Here is a 19,777-nt window from a genome sequence, read left to right on the forward strand (position 1 = left end):
TTCTGCACATGCTTCTTGCTGGTGGAATGACTTTTAAGGGCAGTTATTCCCATATTTGCAATATCTATAATTTTGCAAAAAAAAGTCTGCATTTAGCAGTCATTGGGTCTGAAGCTTTTTTCTCCACCCATTCTCCACCCATTTTTCACAGTTTGGGTTAGTCAGCCAACTGTTATTGAACATGGACATAACAGGCATGTTGGACTATTTATTACCTAAAGCAATATAAAATGAAAGATGTTATTTTAGTATGTGCTCAGAATTTTCTAACAGCCCAGTGTTCATTAAGTAATATATTTTCATCACCTGTTACCTGACCAGACTTACAATCTAAGACTTATTCATTATCATATTACATAGTATTGGAGATTTAAAATTAAAATGCAATTTCAGACAATGACAATTCTTTTCTTTAACTTTAAAACTGATTTCATTAAATATACTATTAACAACAACACTAAAAAGACATCAAATTTTACCAGGAACATGTAAAATGTTTGATTAAAGTTAAACTATATTGGCAGTAAACATGTTTCATCCTAACCTGACAAAACTCTTGAAAAGTGGAAGTCAAAATTCCCACACTGTAATATTACTGGAATTTTGACTGAAGCCTTCTTGCAGATTTTTTAATTCTAACTTTAAATAATCTTTGTTCTCTAATACGCAATCTATTATAGTATTTATTTATTTATTTTTATTGGGGATCTTGGAAAAACGGGAGAATTCAATTGGGATACCTAGATGGGTCTAATATTAAAATTATTCTCTAAATTTGTAGGGTTGGCAGGTTATCTAAAAATGGTTTCTGAAAGAAAACTACAATTTTTAATATTCTGAAACTAGAACTAAAGTAACAGCCCAAAACAAAAATATAAAATCAATAATAATGACTATAATCATGTCGTACCATCCAACATAATAAAGGAATGAGTGACCCGAAAAACAAGAGAGAAATATAAACTAAACCAAATTAGTACTTACCTTGTATGTTAGATCGAAGAAATAACAGTCTTTTACAGAAGAAATCAACTTCATTTTGAAAGATCAAGTGGTAAATACTCAAAATGGTATGGCTGACCATTTGAATTTTCCAATCGAACTACACCAGAAATCATGCGAGATCTACTGTTAGGGGAACTTACTCTTGTTATAAAAAAATGAAGCGAGAAATATAAACAAAACCAAATTAGTACTTACCTTGTATGTTAGATCGAAGAAATAACAGACTTTTTCAGAAGAAATTAACTTCGTTTTGAAAGATTGTCAAGTGGTAATTACTCAAATTGGCACAGCTGACCATTTGAATTTTCAAATCAAACTACACCAGAAATCACATGATATCTACTGTTAGGGGAACTTATTCTTGTTATATGAAATGAAACCATTTACTGATCGTATTAATTTTATCGTGTTTTATTCAATTGGTGATCGGTGCTCTATGAAATTTGAAGTAATCAATTTCTTTAACTCCAATGTCAGAAATTCCATGACTTTTCGAAAACTCTGCAAGGTTTTGACAAATTATATTACTTTTCAAGGCCCTTGAAATTATTTTTTAAATTCCAAAACTATTCCAGGATTCCATGACCCATACAAACCCTGAGAAATTGTAAAATAATGCATACAACCTACTGTAGATCAATAAATCTGCACATTTAATTCAAAATGAACGTTTGATGGGACCATAGGAACAAAAAATTGGCTATATTCTTAGAGGATAAATTGTATGACATGTAGTCTGTACAGCAGCGAAGCTAAAAACTGGTGACACCTGATGGTATAAAGGGGAGATAATGGGCAAGAATTATTGCCCTTTGTCTACTGATAAAGACAGAGAAAGACATATGTTCATCTTTTAGTAGGGCTGGTAGCAGGTGAATATTCCTAATGAAATGTGATTGGGGAATGTATTCAAAGGAGAAACAACAACAAAACTGAATATAGTCATGACAATGTAACTCAAGATGTTAATGCACCTACCTCTGTCTGTTTTGTGGTAGGGCTTTCTTGTCCACTGGAAACATCTTTGATACGAACAGTATAACTGGTGCCTCCTCACTTGAGTCACATTCCATAAACACTGAAATCATATGAATAAATAAATTTTAAAAAAAGAATTCAACACCCCACAACAAAATCATATATTTACTGCAACCACAAAAAACTGAAAATACTTTGCTAGCAACCAAATATAAATGATTACAAATAGTTACAATTAGCCAACGGCATCTGTATAACCTACAACCAGTTAATGTATGGTGGTATATTAAATACTATATTGAAAAGAATGATGGTTGCTGATTGGATGAAAAAAATTAACTGGGGGAAAAAAAACAATTTTTCAGAAGATGCCTACACGTGGGTCAATGGTCTGTAATACATGTAGTAGGCTTAAATGTTGTTTTTGCTGTTTTGGTTTTAATGCCATTTTTCAGCATCATAGGCTGGCTGTACATGCCCACCAGCATAACTGGAGGAGAAAGAACATGGGGAAACCCCAGTTTGAACCACTGACCCACAGGAAGCTACTGGCTACCTTTCTCACACAGCTTGAGCTCAAGACTCAAATTAATGCAGACAGCGGTGAGATGGCAGTGACCGGTAAAGACAAGTGCTTTAGAACACTCAGCCACCCAGGGCCCAAGGCTTGAAAAGAACCAACTTCAAGTTATCACTGTGACCACCCAGCTACTACTGGAGCGTGAGCTCACTGGCTGGATATTTATACTATGTACCTACTTTTTTCTCAAAAAATCAGTCGCATATAATTTTCATCATTATAAAAGTTTCCTCTATGATCAATCATTCATAGGCTGTACATGCAATCTGCTGGTCGATAAATGATAATTTGTATTTTTTAAGAGTAAGATATCCGTTGTGGTAGTTTTAGGTTTTAATAACACGCTTACAAGGATAGCATAATAAATTGCTGTACAATGCATTATCTCAGCAGTGCTATTAATGAGCCGATAAATTCTATCTGTTATAAATTTAAACACATAAATGTATAATCAAAGACACTTGACATTCAAAAGTGGAACTAGATGATAAAAGTCCTGCCATGAAACATTAACAGTTTTATAAAAGAAAGTTTGTATAAAAATACTGCATTTTTCCCCATTTTGTCAAACCAGGTACAACCAAAACAAAACCACACAACTAAACAAGGACACATGATCATGATCTGCTGGTTTTGGTATCGTGCTTCTGTAATTCAGCAATTATCAAAGCTTTCTAACCTGATGGCCTAGTGGTTAAAGCATCCACCTCAGATGTGGGAGGTCACAGATTCAGACACCCAGCCGAGTCAAACCAAAGACTTATAAAAATGGTATGAGCAGCTTCCTCGCTTGGCACTCAGTATTAAGAGGTTAATGTTCGGACATGATGATAGATGCTACATTTCTGCAGCATGATGCCCCAGTGCTATACATCACTATAAACTCACACTGCAGACATCATAGTGATATGATTGAAAAACAATTAAAGCTACGTTAAAAAAAAAAAAACACACACACACACAAAATAGACTTTAATGTTTGAGTGATTTTACTACAGTTGGATCTCTATTCACCACAGGTAAAATGACTGTCAAGGTAACATTTCAATTGGATAATTGATACAATATTTAACTTTGGTATTTTATTAATGCCAAAAGGGAATGTTTGGTATCTCATAGGTGTCAACAAGTAAAGTCTGTGAAGATGGAGAAGTAGGTTCCAATATTTACATCCCTTTAATTTGGCAATAACTGCACACGCACACCATTCATAAAAACATTTGATGATCACTGTACATACACACCATTGCAAGAAACATTTGGCTATCACTGCACATGCACACCATTCATATAAACATTTGGCAATCACTGCACATGCACACCATTCATATAAACATTTGATGATCCCTGTACATACACACCATTCCAAGAAACATTTGGCAATCACTGCACATGCACACCATTCATATAAACATTTGATGATCCCTGTACATACACACCATTCCAAGAAACATTTGGCAATCACTGAACATGCACACCATTCATATAAACATTTGGCAATCACTGCACATGCACACTATTCATAAAAACATTTGATGATTACTGTACATACACACCATTCCAAGAAACATTTGGCAATCACTGTACATGCACACCATTCATATAAACATTTGGCAATCACTGCACATGCACACCATTCATATAAACATTAGGCAATCACTGCACATGCACACCATTCATATAAACATTTGGCAATCACTGTACATGCACACCATTCATATAAACATTTGGCAATCACTGCACATGCACACCATTCATATAAACATTTGATGATCCCTGTACATACACACCATTCCAAGAAACATTTGGCAATCACTGAACATGCACACCATTCATATAAACATTTGGCAATCACTGCACATGCACACTATTCATAAAAACATTTGATGATTACTGTACATACACACCATTCCAAGAAACATTTGGCAATCACTGTACATGCACACCATTCATATAAACATTTGGCAATCACTGCACATGCACACCATTCATATAAACATTAGGCAATCACTGCACATGCACACCATTCATATAAACATTAGGCAATCACTGTACATGCACACCATTCATATAAACATTAGGCAATCACTGCACATGCACACCATTCATATAAACATTTGGCAATCACTGTACATGCACACCATTCATATAAACATTTGGCAATCACTGCACATGCACACCATTCATATAAACATTTGGCAATCACTGCACATGCACACCATTCATATAAACATTTGGCAATCACTGAACATGCACACTATTCATAAAAACATTTGATGATCACTGTACATACACACCATTCCAAGAAACATTTGGCAATCACTGCACATGCACACCATTCATATAAACATTTGGCAATCACTGCACATGCACACCATTCATATAAACATTTGGCAATCACTGAACATGCACACTATTCATAAAAACATTTGATGATCACTGTACATACACACCATTCCAAGAAACATTTGGCAATCACTGCACATGCACACCATTCATATAAACATTTGGCAATCACTGAACATGCACACTATTCATAAAAACATTTGATGATTACTGTACATACACACCATTCCAAGAAACATTTGGCAATCACTGCACATGCACACCATTCACATAAACATTTGGCAATCACTGTACATGCACACCATTCACATAAACATTTGGCAATCACTGCACATGCACACTATTCATATAAACATTTGATGATCACTGTACATACACACCATTCAAATAAACATTTGGCAATCACTGCACATGCACACCATTCATATAAACATTTGATGATCACTGTACATACACACCATTCATATAAACATTTGGCAATCACTGCACATGCACACTATTCATATAAACATTAGCAAGACACATACCTCTCCAAAGGAAAAAAAAGACAAGTGATACTAATTTTATGTGAGCACATTCAATGTCATTGATTAATGTTTTGAGAAATTCTGAATATGTTTTACAGATTAAGTATCTGTATAATGATCACACATTACCTCATTTTGTTGGGCAAGCGGTCTAAAGCGCTCTCTGTTACGGATCGCTGTCATCTCACCTCTGTCTGCATGGGTTCGAGTCTACGATTCGGCCAATGTGGGTATGTGAGAAAGCTTGCCAGTAGCTTCTCATGGGTCAATGGTTTTTCCTGGGGTTTTCCCAGGTTCTATCTCCACCATTAATACTGGCCACCATACATAGCCTATCATGTGCTGAAAAATGGCGTTAAACCCCACGTCAACAACAACCTCATTTTGTCACAGTCCTGTTGCTATGTGCATTGACATGCACTTTTCTTAGGAAAGATTAAATATCCAAATAGGAACCAAAATATATATATATATATATATATATATATATATATATATATATATATATATATATATATATATATATATATATATATATATATATATATATATATATATATAAAGAAGTTTTGTTCTTTTGTGGAAAATATAAATTTATTATTATGGGAGGCTCCCAAATTGAAATAAGTTCCACAATATCTTCAACTAAATTACACTTTTCTGGAAACTGGTGAAAATGTTAATTATTGCCAAAAAAAATTTCTATATACCACAAATTGTGTGTCTGTCTGTCTGTGTGAGATTTGGATTTTTAATGTAGCTTTAACAAATTTTCAGTCATATCACTACAATGTCTGCAATGTGGCAGTTTACAGTGATGTCTAGCAATGAGGCATCACATCCCAGACATGTGACATGATGTCCCACCAAATTGCATTATCCTGACACCAGTCTGACAAGTCCTAACACTAACCTCTTAATGCTGAGCACCAAGCGAGGCAGCTGCTAGTACCATTTTAATAATTTTTTGGCATGACTCGGCTGGGGTTCAAACCTGTGACCTCCCTCATCCGAAGCAGATGCTCTAACATCAGAGTGGTTAAAGAAATATTAAAGGATCTCTAATTTTCAACAGAAAAGCTCCAGTAAAACTAAACATTTATGGAAAAATTGATAGAAGAACATGAAACAGTTTGGATACCAAACACAGGTCTTTAAATTACAGAAGGAAAGTGGCAAAAGTGTGAATGTCAAAATCAAGCCAGACTTCTAAGCTCCATAGTGTTTTCCAATAAGAAGAAAACATTGTCAGCAAACTGTCACTGTACCAAGCAACATAAAGATGAGTAATACCAAGTAGATATTATGTATTCCATGTAGAACAATTTTGTTTCTTTTTAATGATATCACCCAAGTAACAGTATCGAAAGCCACTAGGCCCACATGCACAAAAAGTGTACACCTTATATATACCCTATGTATCAGTTATCTCCCTTACCGATATTAAATATACATAAGCTACCATAGCTACAATCTCCTTGACAAATTTTTGGATAAGAATTGTCATGCATGTAAAATTATTTGGTTATACAGTTTTGTTGATTTATTGTGGGGGGGGGGGGTACATTTACCGTGAAATTCTACACTGGTTAACTTTTCTAACATTGAAAAAAATGAACTTGTGACACTACAGAATAAAACTAATTCTGCCATGTGTTGTGCTTACCATCTTTTTATGATCTACTGTTGTATAATTTTATTTTCTCCCTAATAGACTGAAGATACTAGATTATGGTAATAAAAATTATATACATGCATTATTGTATCCTTTTGTCCACTATAATACGTACACTGTACTTGTCATTCCAGTGGGGTTTTTTTTGCAGTAAACTCATTTTGTTAATAATAATCCTCTAGTGTATTCAGCCAGGAAAGCCAACTGACCCAAGATTATAGTCAATCCTTTCCTCACTGCCTATTTCTACAGTTACTGTCCCATCTTTTTTCTCCCCTTTCAATTTTGTTTCTTAAAACTGCTTTTTTTTTTCAACTTAAACTGTTCTAATTTAATAAAGTTGCAACATATATTGAGATATTAGTTTCATATTTCAATGCATGGGGTTTAAATGAAAACAAAGTGAAATATTTAATTAAAGGATAGATAAGAACTGTGATATAAATTTTCTTCTGAAAAGGAAATGTGTTAAAGAAAGATATTTGGAGTAATGGCTGCGCTTATAAAACATTTCTTTGATTGTACTGAATCAGCTAATAAATCTATGTCAATACAATGTAATAATACTTTTGAATTTCAAATAAAATAAGTAGTTAGAATTGACTCTGGAAGATTTATTATTTTTAACACTAAATTAAGTAATAACAATGATAGCAGTGATGTAAGTATTAAAACTTTATTCAGTGCTAATGTTCCTAATAATGACATTGGACACTTATTTTCTTCGGTATACAAAAAACTTCAAGCCTTTAATTGTAGGCTGAGACTTTCATTTATGTTAGAAACAAACAGTCTGATCAACCACTGATGAGAACCAACGAAGAACATGGAAAGTGCTGATAAACAAACTGGAACAATTTGAATTATCAGATATATTCTGGTATCTCCACCCAAATACACTGTAGAGTAAATTACTAGATATATTGCGGTTTATCCACCCAAATACGCTGTGGAGTAAATTATCAGATATATTCTGGTTTCTCCACCCAAATGCACTGTACAGTAAATTACCAGATATATTCTGGTTTCTCCACCCGTATACACTGTAGAGTAAAATTATCAGATATATTCCGGTTTTTCCACCCAAATACACTGAAAGTAAGTTACTAGTTATATTCCGGTTTCTCCACCCAAAAATACTGAAAGGAGTAAATTATCAGATATATTCTGGTTTCTCCACCCAAATACACTGTAGAGTAAATTACAAATACACTGTAGAGTAAATTATCATATATATTCTGATTTCTCCACCCAAATACACTATAGAGTAAGCTATCAAATATATTCCGATTTCTCCACTCAAATACACTGTAGTGTAAATTATCAGATATATTCTGGTTTCTCCACCCAAATACACTGTAGAATAAATTATCAGATATATTCTGGTTTCTCCACCCAAATACACTGTACAGTAAATTATCAGATATATTCTGGTTTCTCCACCCATATACACTGTAGAGTAAATTATCAGATATATTCCAGTTTCTCCACCCAAATACACTGAAAGTAAATTACGAGTTATATTCCGGTTTCTCCACCCAAATATACTGTACAGTAGTCCCCCTCTTGAACAGCCCCCCTGACCAGCGGCCACCCGCTCCTTATGGCCAGAATCCGTTGGCACCGATGAGTTTGTGTTCAAAAGTACCCCTCGCGAAAGGCCACCTGGCTAACGCGACCAGTGGCCAGCAGATTAGTGCAATAATATAAAATGTACCCATCACAAGCGGCCGCATTTTATTTTAATATGTATCCAGAACCAGTATTTTATTTATAACGTGTGTTAAGTAATCCGATTTCTGTTTCCTGATGTCAGGTTTTTGTTACTGAAAGAAGTGTTGACTAAAGTACATGTACCACTAAGGTTAATATTATATCATTTACGCCTCATGGGAAGCCACATTTATTCCATAAAGCTGATAAAGTCTCAAATTTCAATCCATACAAAAGGGTAAGTACATGTAATCCAATTAGCCTTACTGTTCTGTTATCATAAGATGTCCGGTTTAGTCACTCTGATAATTGTTAAGATTACAATTATTGAACAGTAGTAACAGCTGAGAAGTGGCAGCATCGATGTACAATACACAAGTCAGCAGGAAAATAGTTTAATAGCCTTTATGGCTTCCTTTAGTAAGATGTTCACTTTGATAATTAGTGGCTATTACAAATGACAATAATTGTCAAAATTACAAATCCTAACGGCCACGAGGTCAAATCTGCATGATGTTAAATGGTACATATCAATGCCATTTTGGCTTCTCTCACTTAGTTTCAAGAAATGTATAAAAACAATAGGGTACCAGACTGCGACTAGCGAATCACGTGACAAGATCACTTCCTTTAAAAACACACGTCAATTTGTTTAGATGCATACAAAATTGTTTTATCAGTATTGTAGTTGGCAACATGAATAACTTACTGCAAAAAGATCAACATGTCATCGAGGAAAAGAAAAATTCTCAGTTTAGAAGAGAAAATGAAAGCAATTCAACCGACCGAGAGGATCGGGGGGGGGGGGGGTCGAGGATCCTTGCAGAAAACTAACGTTGGAAAGACTCAGATAAACAATATCATGAAAGATAAGGAAACAGTTCTGCAGAAGTGGGAAGGTGAAATGGTCGAAGAAAGGAAGATTATTTGAGCCAGGAGATGTTTGTATCCTGATTTGAATGACAAGAAAAACCAACAATTTTATCAGCTGAATTGAGATATGACGACTTTACCGCAAGTAATGGATGGTTGCACAGATTTCAAGTGCGACACAATATTAAGTGTTCTGTCCTTAGTGAAGAATCAGCTGATGTTAATAATGAAGCTGTCGAAGACTGGAACAAAAGACTAAACAATATATGCAGGGGATATGACAGCAAGGATATTTTTAATTGTGACGAGACTGGTTTGTTTTTTAGACTGTTACCAACAGAGTGACAGATGATGTGATCTGTAACATGATTATAAAGACAGTTTTAAAACTATATCAATGGTTATTCATAACATTCCTTTGAAAATGATGAAACAGTTTGTTTTTCATTTATTTCACAACATGCATGTGATATTTTAATAAAAGTATTAAATGTTTTCGAATTAAATGTACTTGTGACTTTCTTCATATGTATTTACTATTCACATTTGTCATCCCCCTCTAGAAAGGCCACCCTCATTATAAGGCCACTTTCCTGCTGCAGTAGGGGTGGCCTTTTAAGAGGGGGACTACTGTGAGTAAATTATCAGATATATTCTGGTTTCTCCACCCAAATATACTTTAGAGTAAATTACAAATATATTCTGGTTCCTCCACCCAAATACACTGTAGAATAACTTATCAGCAGACCTTGTATGTCATGTAAAACATGCATCTATATCATCTGAATATAAAAGTGATAATTCTTTAAATATTTTTGCATTTTAATCAAAGCAACATGACAATAGGTCCAGGTGGTCCTAAGACCTACCTGACATCTTCATAAGCGATTGTGATTAACTCTGGGTCAGTAGGAATGTATCTTCTTGAAATTTCTTCCAATGCCATTAACTGCATATGTTATGAAAACAATTAATTTGAGTTTTCTCTAGTTTTTGTATCTTCATGCATATCTGTTGGCATATCAATGTCACTGGTCCAGTAATGAAAGGAGCATGTGCCAGGATGTGTTGTGCTGGAGTGGGTCCAATTCTGTTCAGCAGTTTGTTGAGATCAATTTGTGCAAAGGTCTTCTATTTTCAGTAACAGCAGCCATATCTGATGGCAAAACAGTATCATCTGTATAAATTTGAAGGGTATTCAAGTTAAGACACTTTCTGTCAAATATGAGCAAAACTGGTTTAGCTTTTCTTCCAAAGAAGTTATTAAAGTTTTCGCTATTTTAAATAACAGCAGCCATATTATGTACCAGATTGGAATCATTGGTATAAATTGAAAACTCACAAAGACAGAATTCTTTCTGTCAAATTTGGTCAGATACTGCCAAATGGTTTCTGAAAAAGTTGTTAAAGGATTTTCCATTATTAGCAATATTGGCAAAAGTCTAAAAGTCCTTACTACTAGAATGCTTTCTGTCAAATTTATTTAATTTCTGCTGAACAGCTTCTAACATTAAGTCTTCTAAAGTCTGGTTTCTAATTTCACAATTGCAGAACACACTTTATTACTGACTTGCTTTCTGTTGTTGTTGTTGTTGTTGTTGTAGGGTTTAATGCCATTTTTCAGCACACGATAGGCTATACATGGCGGCCAGTATTAATGGTGGAGGAAGAACTCGGGAAATCCCCGGAAAGAACCACCAACCCTCGAGAAGCTACTGGCAAGCTTTCTCACATATCCACATTGGCCGAATCCAAGACTTGAACCCATGCAGACAGAGGTGAGATGGCAGTGATCCGTAATGGACAGCGCTTTAGACCACCCGGCCACTCGGGGCCCCGACTTGCTTTCTGTAATGTCTGGTTAAATTCTGTTCAGCAGTTCTTCAGAAAAAGTTATCTTAAAGCTTGGGGGTGTGGGTGGCAATAGTGTACATATCTGATGGTGAATTAGCATCAGGTGTACAAACTTTAAAACCTTCTATGCATGAATACTTTCTCTCAAATTGGGTCCAATTCAGCTGAGCAGTGTTTGAGAAGTTGTTTAAGGTTTTTCTATTTTTAGTAACAGTTGCCATACTGGATGGTGGATCGGCATCAACTGTTTTAGTTTGAAAGGACACCATGTCAGGATGCTTTTGCTCTAGCAGGCTTAAATTCTTTTCAGTGGTTTTGAAGTTAAATTTCTTTAAAGATAATTCCTTTTTTCAGTACTGGCAACAATAATTGATGGTGCATTGGCATCATTTATAAAACTTGAAAGGTCTTCTTGCCAAGATACTTTCTGTCAAACTGGACTAAATTCTGTTAAGTTTTTGAGAAACCATTTATGATTTCAACATTTTTTTACTAATGGCAGCCATATCTGATGGAAGATTAGTCTTATTTGTATGAAAGCCTTTCATTCCAGGATTCTATGTGTTTAATGTAGTCAAAATTGGCCTGGTGTTTTTTTAGTTTAACATTTCAATTGTTGACAGAATCACAATGCACAACATACACTGGTTGATGCCATAAGTTCACTTGGCCTTATTACCAGGTCAGCTAATATTGGGGCCACGTAAACAAAGAATATATCAATTCAACTAGATATCATTGTTCAGTATACAGAAATTTATACAGCTGAACATGGTTTAGAATTTTTAATAGTCAAAATAAAACAAGAAATAACCCAGAGTGACATTTTTACACATCATGAGGTTGTACCATACTTCCAAGCTCTGTACAGCCAACATCATTTACGATACACCCAAGTTAATGCTATTTCAAAAAGCAGACAGATGCAGCTCTACAATGATACAAAATAATGTAGAGTTTCTACTCGCAATACAAAATACAGTGAGGAAAACACAATTTTTGAGACATGCATTATTTTAGACCAAAAATTACTGGTCTTCAGAACCAGAGTTTGTGTTCAGAATTTAGACATTTTGACTGAAGCAAAATGGTCCAAACAGCACAGACAGGTGAACCTTGTAAAAAGTTTGAAATTTGGAGTGAAAAGTGGTCAGGACAACAAAATCATGGATCCAATAAGCAAAATCAAAAAAGGAAAAGAGAAGTCCAATTTTTACCCTACTGCTAATGTATAGGCAAAATAGCCAATCAAAAATGTCTTTTATACACCTATGCATCCAGGTAAACAAAAAGCTCTTGGAAGCAGATGTATTCAGATGTACTAAGAAGTAACTCCAAAAATGCATTTCCTACCACAATTTCCAGTGAAAATGAAAAGAATCTCCAGGGGTTAAAGAGCTAAAACAAAATGTTAAAATATATAAATTACAAAAACAAGCTTTGAAATAATTTAATCCATGAGATATTGTTCACAAAGCCCTCCCCCCCCCCAGTGAAAGATAAAATGAAAGCTTAATTTCAGAAAGAAAAAACATTGGATGGAATAATGACTAGTGCTAAAGCAGGGTGGTCAAAAGAAGCTGAAAAAATCCTAAATATTTTATTGGGTTGGAAAAATAAAATTACATCAAAATGTCTGTAATATATTTATTCAGTGAAGATAATAAACTGAATCCAAAGCCAATTCTTCAAATACAAAAGGATTATTAGTTCTTACTGTACTCAGCATCTGATGGATGATTACATTATTAATTTGTATTTTGTATGGAAATACTAACAACAGCAACAAGGCAGAATACAAATTGGTAGGGATGTACAAACAATTTGGAAGGTGTGCAAGTACAATATATATTCATTTTTAACTAACTTACATTAAGTCCAAGTTTACAAGTTTACAAATGTAGAGTATTATGTAAGTTGGGAAGTGCCTATACAATATATATTCTTTTTTTTAATTCAATTATTAAGAAATTATTTTCTCTTGACGATCATATACTTTTCTTCTTTTTGTAGTGAAATGAGTTAAATCCAAAGTCCAAACACTGGTATCTCTATATGTGTCTGGGACAATAAAAATTGGAATAAGCTGCTAAAATTGGTTGCCTAGATTAAGTCAGACAAAAGTGGTCTCCCATGGGATACAGAGACTGGTGCCAAATCCCATAATTTCCCATTTACATTTGGCAAAGAAATGCACTCTATTCCACCATCTAATGAAATCTGATGCTGAAAAACTATTGTGGTGGTCTTCTAGAAGGAGGAATCTACTGATAATATTTACTTTGGAACTCATAAAAGTAATGCTGTTTTCCTTACTTACAACCTTCCAAGTCTTTTTGATTAAAAAAAAAACACAAATGTAAATACTGTTAGTAGAGTTGGAGGTTCAATTTCCAAGTGTTTATTACACCTACCTTTTTTGAGCTTCTGTGTTTCCACTGGAAATGAGTCAAAACGCCTAGACTGGCTACACATAAGTTTTTCCACCTTTTCTTCACTCATATCTAGAGGGGATGGTAGTTTCTCAACCACAATAGCTTTAAAATAAAAACAAAAATAATAATCTTCAAAGAGCACCTTTGTGACTGTGACAATGATGTGTTTGTGGGTGCAATATTTCTGTCTATTTGGCATTTGGAAGATAAATAAATTTGACTGAAAAGTCTTTTCATATTCTCTTACAAAGTCAACTTTAAGGCAAAATAAGTTTCGTAATTTAATTAAAATTTCCTTTAAAAAATAAATACATAATCCATAGCGATGATGAATAAAGCTTAAATAATTCAACTGTCTCTAGATTTTTTTTAAGCATAATTCTGAGGCTGAGCTAGCTAGTTGTTGTTTTCATGGATTGAATGACATTTTTCAACATATGATATTCTATATATATGATGGCCAGCATGTCTGGAGGAAGAAACCTAGGAAAGCTCTAGGAAGAACCACCAACCCATGAGAAGCTAGTGGCATGCTTTCTCACACTGGCCAAGTCCGAGACTCAAACCCATATGGAAAGAGGTGAGATGGCAGTGAAGGCAAGTACATTTATGTTACCTGATTTTGTTAGTGGTAATTGGCATTTCTCAAGATGATTATACCGCTTAAATTTCATAACTATCAATACAACAGTTCAAGAGAAATGGCAGTACTAGCAGATACAGAAACTTACTTCAATGAAAACAACCATGGCAACAACAACAATAAGGAAAACAGCATGAACAAAGCTGTTGAGCTCAATGCCTCCATAACACCTCTTAAGCAAGAACAAGTGTCCCTGTGAGTGCAATATTGGATGTCAGATCATTTTCAAGATGGCCATTGTGGCAGCCATACTGGATGTCAGATCATTTTTAAGATGGCCATCGTGGCAGCCATACTGGATGTCAGATCATTTTCAAGATGGCCATTGTGGCAGCTATATTGGATGTCAGATCATTTAGGACTAACTTGCATCACTGAATGTCTTTTTGATAAAAAAAACCATGTCAATAATATGATCCAGCCAGGAGGAATATTGATAAAAACATTTTCAAGATGGCCATTGTGGCTGGCATACTGGATTTCAGATTAGCATAATTTTCTTTTAGGACCATAAGAAGTCTTCTATTGAAAAGTCCATGTTGATATGACTTTCTGTTTAGGAGAAGTAGCAATTACAAGATCTTCTGGGGGGTGACCATAATGGATGTCAAACTAACACCATTTTCACTTAGGACCAACTCGACATCAAAAAGTCTTTTGGTTAAACTCCCATGTCAATAGGACCATCCATCTAGGAGAAGTAGCAATAAAAAGATTTTCAAGATGAACTCCATGACAGTCCAAGCTGATGTTAGGTCAGCACAATTTTCATTCAGGACCAACTAAACATCATAAACATTCTGGTGACCCCCCCCCCCCAAACTAAAACATCATGTGAATATGCTTTTCAGTTTAGGTGAAGAAGTAATAACAAGATTTTCAAAAGACAGTTGCTGTGGCAGCCATACTGGATGTCAAATCAGCAAAATCACCATTTTCAGTTAGGGCCAACCAGACATCATAAAAGTCTTTAAGTGAAAACCTATGCTGATAAGAACCATTCATTCAGTGGAAGTAAGAGTTTCAAAATTGGAAGCTGAATTGGCACCATTTTCTTTTAGGACCAACTGGACCTTGGGATGAATGTAAGTTTCTTCATAATGCTCCAAGTAGTTTAGAAGCAGTAGTGATAACAAACTTGTGCTAATGGAATGAAGGATAATGGCCGGACAACAGGCAAACTCTTCTGTCTCTGATCAATAGAGTTAAAAAAAAAAGATATTAAACCTACACAAAACGGCAGTAGTGATAATAAACTTGTGCTAATGGAAAGAAGGATAATGGCTGGACAACAAGCAAACTCTTCTGTCTCTGATCATTAGAGTTAAACAAAGATATTAAACCTACACAAAACGGCAGTAGTGATAACAAACTTGTGCTAATGGAAAGAAGGATAATGGCTGGACAACAAGCAAACTCTTCTGTCTCTGATCATTAGAGTTAAACAAAGATATTAAACCTACACAAAATGGCAGTAGTGATAACAAACTTGTGCTAATGGAAAGAAGGATAATGGCTGGACAACAGGCGTACTCTTCTGTCTCTGATCATTAGAGTTAAACAAAGATATTAAACCTACACAAAACGGCAGTAGTGATAACAAACTTGTGCTAATGGAAAGAAGGATAATGGCTGGACAACAGGCAAACTCTTCTGTCTCTGACCAATAGAGTTAAACAAAGATATTAAACCTACACAAAATGGCAGAAGAAACTGGTAACCACTGACTGATAATAGCCTGAAGCTGGACCCTGGAATCATTGTGCCGAGAATCCCGAGTAGATATCTTCAAATCAAGGGACCTGATGATTTTCTCTATCATTTCTTTGTCTCTGAAAGGACAAATGATTTATGAATGAAGTTAATACAAAACCTAATTCCTAAACATGCTCATCACTTATGTATATCAAAGCAAATCCAATCAAAAATCAAGATGTCTTTAATGCTCTAAAATTTTCAGAGTAATCACAACTTATATCAATGAAAAGGTTGCATAATTATATTTCAGTTTTGTTCTATTAAAATGAAATAATTTCAAACTTGGACAAATTTCGTGACTCCTGTCTACTTAAAGGTTATTCCTAATTTAAGACTTGTTCAACAAAGAGTAACTTTTGGCCCATGTATAGCAATGAAAAATATGTATCATATTGCATGGAATTAAACCTTGTCATGTCTTGATTTTATTTCAAAACAATAAAAGTGTCCAGTATCCACAACACTGGATGCCTCACCCCTCTGTCTGAATTATGAGTACAAGAAGAAAAGAACAATAGATCTTGAACAGTATATACATGTATGTATGAACATGCAAAAGAACATTTCACAAAGAATAAAACAGAGGATGGACAATTTACAGAAAAAAAGTATCCAAAATAATCATTTGCCCAAATGTTTTAAAAATGGAGGGTAAGCTTATTGTCAAGCTTGGGATTATAACTGGGACTTTTTGACTACTGTCTCATAAGGTATGGATCAGGGTAAAATTTCATTAAATTATCTATAAGGGCCAAAATTAAAAGTCTGAATAAGGAAACAGGACACTGATCTACATGATCCCCTGTAATGTTATTTGTTATTGAATAATAACTGCAGAAGGCATTCTATACTATTTATTAAATACAAGACATCAATACAGCTAGGAAGGGGAGTAAAGACTGCCCTGAAAGTATTTTTCCCATGGAACATAAACCCTAGTGAATGTATAACATAAACCAGCTTTTGGTGTGTATCAGTTCTAATCCAGTGTGGAATATCTGATTACTTTAACTGTCAAGCGATATTACAAAGCTAATTAGATTAAGGCTTACACTACAAACATCTTCAATGGTTTTGAATTTAAACTCTGGATAAGGGTACAAGTCAAAGTTACATTTTCAACAGCTGTGACCTTCACCTTGAAGCATAGGAGCATGATTATGGTATGAGACAAACCAACTAAATAAAACCTGCCAAAACTTCATTAAATATACACTCCATTGCATCATGTTCTTTTAATGTACTCTTATAATGACAACATGCACATCTGGGGGTCATTCTACCACTGAATTGTCCTTGTAAATATTAACACAGCTAAACTGATTAAATTATCAACACATTTTTCCACTCAGCAAGAGGCTGAAGCAGGACAGGCAAGTCTTTGAATTTGCCGTCCAGTTATTACATGCATACGGAGGACTCCCTGATAAAAAATGTGCATCCAAATATACTTAAGTGTTTCCGAGACACCTGCAAGGGGACATGGATATGGATAGACAATGTCATAACAAAATGAGCCCAACTTAAGACAGCAAATAAAAATGACAGAACAGTATCACATGTTCATCTTATATCAATAATGTTACCCAACATTCAAAGAATTTCATCAAAAAGCTGACATACATGCATGCACACATACACATGCATGCAAAACTCACACAACTAACTATTTGTCACACAGAATCCACTTCAAAACAGTGGAAAAAACTAATCAACTTTTTAATTAATGAATAAGTTACCGTGTTACATTTTGAGAAGGCCTACAAATAGTTGACTAGACCTTGACCCTCTAACCCAAGATTAAAGGGCTTCTTTCTTATCCAATAGATAAGACATCCACAAACTCTGACAAAGATACATGTTTGAGAACTGAAGTTTCTTCAGAAATCATTTATCTTCGTGTCACTGACCTTGAACTTTGACCTTTTTATCCCAAAAATGACAGGTTTCATGCTGATGTATAAAATTTTGATGGAGCATGGTGACAGAACCATATGCTGATGTTCAACTGTTAAGAATGCCTGCCAAGTTGCAAGACAATTCACCAAAACAACCATCTGCTAATATTCAACTATTAAGAATGTCTGCCAAGTTGCAGGGCAATTCACCAAAACAACCATCTGTTGATATTCAACTATTCAAAATGCCTGCCAAGTTGCAAGGCAATTCACCAAAAGAACCATATGCTGATGTTTAACTGTTAAGAATGCCTGCCAAAATGCAGGGCAATTCACCAAAACAACCATCTGTTGATATTCAACTATTCAAAATGCCTGCCAAGTTGCAAGGCAATTCACCAAAAAAACCATATGCTGATGTTTAACTGTTAAGAATGCCTGCCAAAATGCAGGGCAATTCACCAAAACAACCATCTGTTGATATTCAACTAGTCAAAATGCCTGCCAAGTTGCAAGGCAATTCACCAAAACAACCATCTGCTGATGTTCAACTGTTAAGAATGCCTGCCTAGTTGCAGGGCAATTCACTAAAACAACCATCTGCTGATATTTAACTATTCAGAATGCCTGCCAAGTTGCAATACAATTCACCAAAACAACCATATGCTGATGTTCAACTGTTAAGATGCCTGCCAAGTTGCAAGGCAATTCACCAAAAGAACCATATGCTGATATTCAACTGTTAAGAATGCCTGCCAAGTTGCAGAACAATTCACCAAAACCTTTATGACTGGTGAACACACTAGACTTGTCCTATATCTGAATAAGCTCATCAGAGTTGGATGGCAGAACTATATACACATGTTGATGCAAATAATGTCCATCAAATTTCAACACATTCCATGTTATTTCACAACAAAATTCTTGTGATGTACACACATGATGGATGCTTTGAAAATGCTGATATAGGACAGTAAGCTTGTTCCTAGCAAAAGTTATGAGTCTAAAAATAGATTACTTCTTAAACCACTTCATTTAAGTAATACCCAAGTGACCTCTGAACAACAACTCCACTTTGCATCACCAGCATTACAAATCAAAAATGCTACTTCACTATTGGCTGTATTAAATTTAAACCTATGATTAGGCCAGTTGTTATCAATGGAAGTTATATATATAAATCTGTATTTTCTCTGTAAATAATTCTCATGATTATGAGTACTTATTGCTCTTAAACAGTATTCTGTATTACTCCGTAGAGGGCTGAAAAGTGGGTGGAGTTGAAGAGAGGACTAGAAGGCATTCCGACAATATCCAAAAGTGAAAAATACAGGATCAATGCCTTCCTAAAATGCACTGAATAAACAATATTAAAATTAATGTAAGCCATTTCTTTTCACTGATCAATGATTATTAATGCTGAGGCCAAAATGTGTGTGCAATCAGATAGCCGATAAACCACAGACAGCACTAAATTTAAAAAGTAAAATCA

General features: G+C 34.8%; 1 protein-coding gene across 1 annotated transcript in view; it reads right to left on the reverse strand.

The window, feature by feature from the left end:
• Window positions 1-19,777, reverse strand: part of LOC149801802 (elongation factor-like GTPase 1) — a 139,602-nt gene that overhangs the window by 94,633 nt on the left and 25,192 nt on the right. The window contains exons 12-14 of the mRNA XM_089956149.1: window positions 16,325-16,461; window positions 13,966-14,088; window positions 1,984-2,083 (exon numbers count right to left, since the gene is read on the reverse strand). Of these exons, the coding sequence (XP_089812275.1) occupies window positions 1,984-2,083; window positions 13,966-14,088; window positions 16,325-16,461 (360 nt within the window). The remainder of the gene's footprint in view (window positions 1-1,983; window positions 2,084-13,965; window positions 14,089-16,324; window positions 16,462-19,777) is intronic.

Source organism: Sinohyriopsis cumingii, chromosome 4 (assembly GCF_028554795.1).
Source record: "Sinohyriopsis cumingii isolate HCF-2022 chromosome 4, ASM2855479v2, whole genome shotgun sequence".
NCBI classification, from domain to species: Eukaryota; Metazoa; Mollusca; class Bivalvia; order Unionida; family Unionidae; genus Sinohyriopsis; species Sinohyriopsis cumingii.